A 9729-nucleotide genomic window follows, 5' to 3' on the forward strand; every position below is an offset into this window, starting at 1 on the left:
GCGAACCGCATCCTGGCTTGGACCAGAAAGCGTGTAGCCAGCAGGAGGAGGGAAGTGATTATGCCCCTGTACTCGGCAATGGTGAGGCTGCACCTCGAATCCTGTGTTCAGTTTTGGGCCCCTCACTACAAGAAAGACATTGAGGTGCTGGCGCGTGTCCAGAGAAGGGCAACAAAGCTGGTGAAGGGTCTAGAGAACAAGTCTTATGAGTAGAGGCTGAGAGAACTGGGGTTGTTTAGCCTGGAGAAAAGGAGGCTGAGGGGAGACCTCATCGCTCTCTACAACTACCTGAAAGGAGGTTGTAGCGAGGTGGGTGTCGCTCTCTTCTCTCAAGTAACAAGTGATGGGACAAGAGGAAATGGCCTCAAGTTGTGCCAGGGCAGGTGGATATTAGGAAGACTTTTTTCACCGAAAGGGTTGCCAAGCACTGGAAGAGGCTGCCCAGGGAAGTGGTTGAGTCGCCATCCCTGGAAGTATTTAAAAGACGTGTAGATGTGGTTGGGCTCGATGATCTGAAAGGTCTTTTCCAAGCCAAATGAGTCTATGATTCTATGATTCTATGATTATCCCTTTAGAGAAAATGAAGAGAAATAGAGACCTCCTGAAGGCAAGGTGCCTTCTCCTGAGACAGGCCTTTAAGAGACAGAGGTTGCACTGGCTGAAAGCAAATTGCAATGATTAGCTCTGACTCAGCTGCCAACTGTCAAACATTTAGTGGAAATGCACGAAGTCCTACCTGCACTGCTACTCACAGGGAGGCATGCACACATGTGTATGCCTTGTGCGTGCGTGTGTCCCTCTGTGTGTGTGCAAGGGATGGTGTTAAGACCTGATCAAAATGCTGTTATTATGATGGTATAATACTGTTAGCAGATTGGCTGTAGGTCTTCATGTTGTCCATGCTACTTCCTCCATCACTGTTCGTGATTTCTTTGAGTGGTCTAGGCTAAGGCACATTTCCTCTGAAGTTTCCTCTAATAAAATTGCTGATCACTTTTCTGTCTTACCTGGAAGATCCATTAGACAGGCTGCAAAGCACCTTGATGATGCCAGGTATTATCCAGATGGTGAAGTTTATTACTTATCCCTAGCATAAGCCTTTTTTTTCTTTTTTTAATTACAAGAGGAAAAGTCAAATTAGCTTTCGTGCTCTGATGTTTCATCTTTCCTCCTAATTTTTAGGAGTTAAAACAAGATATTTCCAGCTTTCGTTTTGAAGTCCTGGGTTTGTTAAAAGGAAGCAAGCTGTCTAATTCGCAGACTGCAAAGATGAACAAAGACACTGCCTCTCTGTCAGAAAATGAAGAAAATAGTGACAGTGAAGGAAACAAGAAAGGAAAGAAAAAGACCTTCAGCCTTTTTGACATAACAACAATGATTCACCCAAGATCAGCCACTATTGCCTCTGAAGCACATAATGTAAGCAACGGCTCAGCAATGATGGTGTCAGAGTCCAATAAGGAGAAACAGAAGCGTGTGAATTTTGTAACAGACATAAAAAATTTTGGATTATTTCACAGACGATCAAAAACAAACTCTGTAGAGCAGAGTACAAATAAAATATACACCGTTTCTGAAGAAGTTTCCCGTCAACAAGCAGAAGAACAATGTGAGAAAACTGCTGAACTGGAAGAGGGAGAACTGACCATGAACTGTGAATTAAACATCCAAAGTACTGATGAAAAATGCGTGTTAGCTGAGTCACAAAATAACGGCGACTCTTCGGATTCACAGGAAGAGGGAAGTATTTGTGTTTCAGAAACGGAGAAAATGGAGTTAGAGAACTCAGAACCAGCCACACCGCAGGATCAGCTGGACAAAGAGTTGGGCATTAGCGTTGACTGTGATCTGAAACAGGAAACAATTGATCAGGGTGATTACGTGATAACAAGGTTGTGATGCTTACAGGAGGAAGCATTTACAAATATATATATTTTGCATAGTGCTTTGGGGGGAGGGGAATGTTTTAAGAATTATATTAGCAAATGCAGAATTACACTTTATAGTACTCAACTGTGGCACATGATCTTGTAACATAGTAGTCAAGAGAAAGATAATACGGGGACCTTCTGTTTTGTAGCCTGCTTTAGCTTTCACGATTTGTTTTACATTTTTTAATAAATGGAAGCATCTTGTATTCTTGTACTGTTGCAATAACCCACAGAAACTTTTTAGCTATCTTTTTCAATTACAACAAATGCAATTTCTCTCATATGATAGTTGACTCCTATGATAAATATTTTTCTATGCAAATAAAAAGTAGCTTAAGAGACTTGTAAGCCTTTATTTAACTTTGTAGGTTCTTAAAAGATTCTGGGCACCATAATAATCATAAGCGGCTCCTGTCAGCATAATTCATGTCAAGCTATTAGAATCATTTATTTAAATTGCTAGAAACTTGATTTGTTTCAAAAGCTATACAGAATCAAAAGATAAAGTATATTCTTCTATTTATTGAACAAATATGAATACCTATAAATTATGAAAGACCAGTCTCTTTGATTATTTAAAAACAGCTTCTCCTTCCCAGCAAGAGGATTATCACTGTCCTGATACCATTGTTAGAAATGCATTTGCAGGATTTGAAGATTGTAAAAAAAATGTTTCTTATAGTAAAAGAAATATCTGTGGCTTGCTAAAAACTGATGATGGATTACTCCCCAGGAATCTGTAATCACAACAGCTACTGCTTCTTCAGCCATTTATTTTTCCAAATGTGGACAACCTATGCACTTTAATATTCAACTGCTTATTAGCTTTTGCCTTCACAATACATTCGTATTTGCTAAGAAAAAGATACTTCAGGAATAAACAAACATTCAATGATCCTCTGAGTACTTGAAAATATTTGGCAATTTGTTGAGAAGTTTTTAAAGGCAAGCCTTAAGAGAGTTTCTTTGACAATTTCAGAGTTTGGGGGAACCTGATTGGAGGGTTTATAAAAAATACTTAGTCATTTAAATGTATAAAGAAAACCTAATAGTATTTTTCATAACTGATGAGTCACTTACTGTCTTAGTCAAAACCAGTATTTTTAAAATTAAACAGTCTGTTTCTTTTTAATCAGTGACTGGTGTCCTACATTATTAAAAATGTAATTTTACAACTGACCTAAGAATGACGACCCTCGAACTCTCAGCACCATCCTTCTCCTCCCTTGGAAACACGTGAATATACCACATCAGTGTGGTCATTTCATTCTTAACTTCCCTAGCCCTGCCATGATAGATTTTGTAGTTCATATTAGCCTGTATTAAGGAACCTCTAGAGGCATAGACTACACTCATATTCCAGATGGAATCCATCACATGTAACTGCCATCTTGTAGGACCTGACCTAAAGCCATACCATTCTGGATCTAAACTATCCTGGTACTGAACTGAGTTTTGAAAATCCAGACAAACCCCTCTCATCTCTATACTTTTAGGTGGGTTTTCCAGCTCTACTTTACATACATGCTATTCTCTCTGAGCTCACATATTGAAAGCTTCCTTCCTGCACATCTATCTGTGCCACGGCACCTAGGAGTGAATTAGTTGAACCAAAATGGAAAATAAGAGCAGTAATTGGAAAATAGTTTGTATAGCTTTGCAACAATGCGTTCAAACCACATTTGATTGCTAAGATATTGTTGATTTCCATCTTGGCCTCTTGACTCCTCTGTGGACCCCCTCTCCTTCACGTCTCTCTCCTTGTCCACCTTTAGATTGTGAGCTCCTTGGGGCAGGGCCTGTAGCTTTTCTGTTTGGAAAGCACCTGAATTATTACAAGCATAACAATAAATAAATAATAATAATAATGGTGGAATACCTTCATATCATTTTTACTACGTCAACTCTTTCAGACAGTTCTCTTTTCTACTGTAACGTTTGGGCTAAGAATGACAAAGCCAATGTATCACGTGTTGTCACAAAATTCTCTATCCCAGTTAACAGTCCTTCTCCACCACTGATGACACTTTCTCATTCTTCATCATGGTTTGTAACACCTTGGAATCCTAAGCTTACTACCCTTTCACTAGCCAAATTCAAAACAAACAGTCCTTGCTCCAAAGAGGTTTCAATGCATTCCAGCCATGTGTCTTCATTCTAGACAAAATGTGCCTGAGCAGGGTATTTATAATGACACTAGCACCATTATCAGAACAAGTTCACTGCCACAGGTCTAAGATCTCTGCATATTATTCTGCCACCATAAGAGCCTGTTTCTCCTGTGCATGAAGTTCCCAATAGGGCAAAAACACAGGACAGTTAACCTGAAACATCAGCCATGCCGTCACATCATGACGCCACTGTGCTGGGAGTCGATCTAAATCTTGGGGTACACACAAGACAGAAGAGCAAAGACAGCACACGTGGGCAAGATGCTTAGGCACAGGACCATGACATTGGCATTGTATTGCCTAGCAATAGGTGGTCAGTCTTTTGGTGTCTTTTTTCTTTGTTTTACAATCAAATATTGAAAGGAAGGTCTATTAAATAAAGCATACTTCAAATCAACGTTTGCTCTATTTTTATGTGATTCTTAGGCATCGAAGCCTGACACAAATAAGGACCTGATCCCGTTCCATTTAAATTTAATGGCAAATAAGCACCTCATTCTGTGAAAACAGATAAGAGCCCAAAATATGTCCAAATTTGAAATGGTGGTGGACTTTTTTTGCTTTGCAGACAGCCAAAAAAAAACCCTTCTCATTGGATGCCTCCAAGAGGACATCTGTGCCAAGAAAGATTTAGAGGTGCACAGAGCAAGGTTTGTAAAGCCACAGCAGAGGCATTATTAAGCTTTGCAAAGCTGAGCACACTTTCTCCTCAAGAGAAATAAAAGGTTCAAACTGACCTGTCCCTGCCTGCAGCCTCCATTAACATCAATGTAGGAGGAACACACAAAAAACAGGATATAAACCCCTATAAAAGTCTTTTGAAACAGAGCCTAAAATCATGAAATGTTTCAAGGAGTTAGGAAATTGTCTTAATACAAAGGGGTTTAATCCCAATATTAGGTTGTTCAGAATGTTCAGAAAACATTTTTTAAATTTATACTTTTTTTTTTTTTTGGTAAGGACAAAACCTGACTGCCCTTTGCATTTTCATCAGCTCCTGGAGAAACAGAGAGACTACAGACAACACAGGAGGACTCTTCTACCTCAGCATAGCTGGGAAGGAGCCAGCTTGAATTCTTGCAACCTAGTCCTCCCAAGCACAGGGGGTCTGAGCCAAAACAGACTGGGTAGTGGGTATCTTTATCAAGGTTGGTTTGACTTCCACTCTCCCCAGGCCACACATTGATTCACAGTCAGAGGTGAGTGATGCAAGGACTACATGCTATACCTTCAAAACAAAATTGCAAAAGTTGCTTCTGACTCTGCATGCTTTGCTGGCCCTCAAGGGCACTGCAGAGGTGAGAGCCATGCATCAGAGGTTTCAGACTGCGGGGCCCTGTGAGCCGGCTGCAGGCCACTGCGCTACCTGTATGTGGTACAATATCACCAGAGAGCAAGCCAGGTAGATGCCTCTCAGGGAGGAACCATGGCTCTGCAGCTGGTTTTAATCTTGGTTTCTTGGTCCACAGATTGAGACCATTACATTTTGACTGGTGTGGGCCAAACACCTCACACATACTGTTTGTATGAGGCACTTGGCACACAGCACCTTTTTTTTTTTTGATAGGTCAGAATTTAATGAGAAATTCTATGACTTTCCTAATCTGAGGTTTTCTGTGAATAAGTGGTGCCAAGTTCCAAGAAAATGTATATCTTTATCATAGCTATAACTGTTGAGAGCTGTAAAAGGTGGGGAAATTTCTGGTATTTGGGCACCCAAAAGTTCTTCAACAGAATGTTTGAAACAACAATGTCTTCCTCAACAGCATCCTTGGACCGATCTTTCAGGAGGAGAATTTTTGCATAGCTTACTCACAGGAATAAAGCATATACAAAAGACACAAAGAAATGATTATATGTCTGTCTCAAATTCTGCTATATATGTATTGCAGGCTATAACATCCCATTTCCTCTCTAAACCTCAGATGAATATTAATCAGATTCTGGGAAGTAGCATGAAAGAGAAAAGAAGCAGATCATGCTTAAAGATTGTGATGAGGCAATGAACTTTTGAATACAGTTCAAAACATTTGGTATCAAGTTTTCTTCTGGGAATGTAGAGGTACAAGTTGGACAACAACTTAATCCATCTTCATTTTAAAGTCTCAAGAGATGCCAACAGCTTTAGTGAGTTGGGCAACCTCACAAAAACAATAGTACTGGTAATGGTAATGGTAGTGGTAGTGATTACAGTAGTAGTAGTAGCAGCAGTAGTAAATGTAAGTAATAACAGCAATCCTATGCATTTACCCGTGGGAAGTGGAACTCCTCAGTTCTAATCACTCTTCTAAAGTTTGCGTGTTTTCCCTGTCGAGCAACCATTCAATAACACCAGTAAGCTGCGCTTGGGGACAGCTGTCTGTCCTGGTTTCGGCAGGGATAGAGTTGATTTCCTTCCTGGTGGCTGGTACAGTGCTGTGTTTTGGATTTGGGGTGAGAACAATGTTGATAACACACCGATGTTTTAGTTGTTGCTAGGTAGTGTTTACACTAGTCAAGGACTTTTCAGCTTCCCATGCTCTACCAACTGAGAAGGCTGCAGGTGCACAAGAAGCTGGGAGGGGACACAGCCAGGACAGCTGACCCAAACTGACCAAAGGGATATTCCATAACATGTGACATCATGCTCAGTATATAAAGCTGGGGGAAGAAGAAGGAAGGGGGAGACATTCAGAGTGATGGTGTTTGTCTTCCCAAGTAACCATTACGCGTGATGGAGCCCTGCTTTCCTGGAGATGGCTGAACACCTGCCTGCCCATGGGAAGTAGTGAATGAATGCCTTGTTTTGCTTTGCTTGCGTGCACAGCTTTTGCTTTACCTATTAAACTGTTTTTATCTCAACCCACGAGTTTTCTCACTTTTACCCTTCCGATTCTCTCCCCCATCCCACCGGGGGGGGGGAGTGAGCGAGCGGCTGCGTGGTGCTTAGTTGCCGGCTGAGGTTAAACCACGACACTGTCCTCCAACGTAGGTACTCTAATCTCTAGACTAAAAATCTAGACTAAAAATCTTACTTCTCTGTGTTTCAGCTCTTTGACTAGCTGAAGCTTTAGTTATGGACCCTACATCCACTGCAGCAGGAGCAGATTAGAGATCCTTTGAGACAGTTTATTGTTAAGTAGTTGGACCACACAAATTGCTGCGGTTAAGGATGAGTTTGAACCCTCCAGATATGAAAAGGAATTGAACCCATTGAACTACATCAAATCAAGTTCACTAACCACTGATATAGTCCTTGAGAAGTTGCCTTATTTGTATACGTGTAAAAGAACAGAGCAGAGATGGCTCCTCATTAGCATTAAAACAACCAAAAAAAAGTTGCAGCCTTCAACCTTCGTGAACATAGGACTGTAACAGAACTCAGTCATATATATGACCAATATATTTCGGTTTTATCACGGGTCCCTCCATCACATAATTCTTTTCCTAAATCAATCAAATCCTCTGCTGTTGTTAAATATAATTATGAAATGTTTATACACATGAATCATTTCAACTGTTTATATTTGTACCCTTTGGGCAGTCACTATCTTTTAACTTTATAGCTTTTCCCTGACTAATGTTTGTTCTGCTGACTATACTCTTCCCCCTTCAGCCTTCGGTTTCTTTGGGTGTAGTCTAAACCAATTATGCTATTTTCATTTTAACTAAAACTTTCTGCTCTCTTTAGTTGACTGTCATAGTTACAGTCAAGTGCTGTGCAGCATTAGGTCTTGCACTGTTCAGTACTGCTGTGGCCTTTTCAGTTTGGCCTTTAGTTCTTTGTAATCCAACACCCTTCTGCTGTGGAACTAAATTGGTACATTCAGAGGCCAATGCATCTTTCGATTTCAAACACCATCCTTAGCATCAGATTAATTGTGTTTGACAGAGATCCTTGCCACCTTTGTACATTTTAGAGGGAGTTTAGGTAGCTATCTATGACTAGAAACATAGCTTTCCAACAGCTGATAGATGAAATGAATACCAGTTCATGCTGGTGCTTCTTCAGTATCTTTTCTCTCACCTCTCTTCTTTGATGATGCAATTGATGATGACCTTGTTGATAATGCAGTCTCTTTAAGGCAACATACTCACTATTGCATTTTAAGAGTATCATCAGAGCTGTGCTTGCAATAGGGACAGAAGAAGTATTCAAGATGTAAAATAGGAGCTTCCAGAAAGACTGAGCTTCTAAAGACGCTAATGCTTTCTAATTACTAATTACCATTACTAATGCTTTCTAGTCTGGAAATTAGTAATGGAACCTCACATGTGCAGAACTCATGGGAAACTATTCCACTGCATGGAATCAAGAGTTAATTCATAAGAGCTTGCATACTTTTTATTAATGGAACTGAAAAAGCAAGAATAGCCCCATCTAGATTTGTTTCATATGCTCAACTTTTTAAAAAAACAAGGCATTCACAATAAACTTATTTCATGAATGTTTAAATAGGCAATAAAAGTCCATGGTTAGTGAGGAAGATAAAATAACCTTCTAGAAAGCCATGTGTTTTAGTTTAGCAAGTTAGTGAAAAGACTTTTTCCTCCCGTAATAGAAAATCTTTTTATAGATTGAAATACTGTATCCCAAAACTCCAGTCCCCATTAAAACAAAAACAAAAACAAAAAAACCCAAACAAAACTACACAGATTTTTCAGACTTCAGAGATTCATGGGTTTTCTTATTATAATTAGTACTCTAAGAACATCTGAAAGCATTGAGCTAATCTTTCATAAATTTAATGGACAGCATAGACTGCTCCTTAAACGTGGCCAGGTGAGAATAGTAATGGCAAAATAACTCGTTCTGGTTAATGACTAATGTTTTTAGCATACAAAATGCAGTTTACAAGATGGGAGATGCATACATCACCATTTTCTGAAAGTGTCAAGTGTGTCTTAAAATAAATACAGTAAGTATTCATACACATTCAGAGAAACTCAGGAATTCCTACACAAATGCTCATTTCTGCAATAATTTTCATTCCTTTTTCTTCCTCTCATCTTCCCTACCTGATTATTTGTTTTTACAGAGGATGTGTTGCTTTCTCAATAAACATAGATATCTTACACTTTTCTGCTACGTTTTTAAAAGTAGACAGCAAGACCCAATAGTGCAATATTTTCTGTTGCATCATCTGGAGTATAAACTGGGACCTTGTGCCCATAGGATTACAGTATAGTTTACTAGGGCATACTAGAAATAGTTTTATTTGGATGAACTACATGTGGCACTGAGAGATATCATTCAGCCACGTCACAAACATGAATACCCATATCCAGCTACCAAAGCATGGAAATACTCTTTCTCCATGACTATTTTAACTGAATCCAGTTCTACACCAAGAAAAAGAAATAAGAAGAAAAAAGAAAATTGAAAGAGATACTTTTTTATGAAATCACACTTACTGTAGTGTTTATTAGTACCCTTAGTTCCCTTCACTTTTATTAAGTAAAATTAAAGGTTATGTTTTTTTCAGCATCCATTTTTTAAATCATAGAATCATAGAATCATTAAGGTTGGAAAAGATCTCTAAGATCATCGAGTCCAACCATCAACCCAACACCACCATGCTCACTAAACCATGTCCCTAAGCACCTCATCTACACGTCTTTTAAATACATCCAGGGATGGTGACTCA

The 9729-nt window shown here is 39.4% G+C and overlaps 1 protein-coding gene across 1 annotated transcript in view; it reads left to right on the forward strand.

Annotated features, from left to right (window-relative positions):
- Positions 1–2078, forward strand: part of TRPC4 (transient receptor potential cation channel, subfamily C, member 4) — a 7393-nt gene extending 5315 nt beyond the window's left edge. Inside the window, exon 5 of the mRNA XM_009327852.1 lies at positions 1183–2078. Within this exon, the coding sequence (XP_009326127.1) occupies positions 1183–1899 (717 nt within the window). The 3' untranslated portion in view covers positions 1900–2078. The remainder of the gene's footprint in view (positions 1–1182) is intronic.
- Positions 2079–9729: the final 7651 nt, after the last annotated feature.

The sequence above is a fragment of the Pygoscelis adeliae genome, unplaced genomic scaffold (genome assembly GCF_000699105.1).
Source record: "Pygoscelis adeliae isolate BGI_AS28 unplaced genomic scaffold, ASM69910v1 Scaffold14, whole genome shotgun sequence".
NCBI classification, from domain to species: Eukaryota; Metazoa; Chordata; class Aves; order Sphenisciformes; family Spheniscidae; genus Pygoscelis; species Pygoscelis adeliae.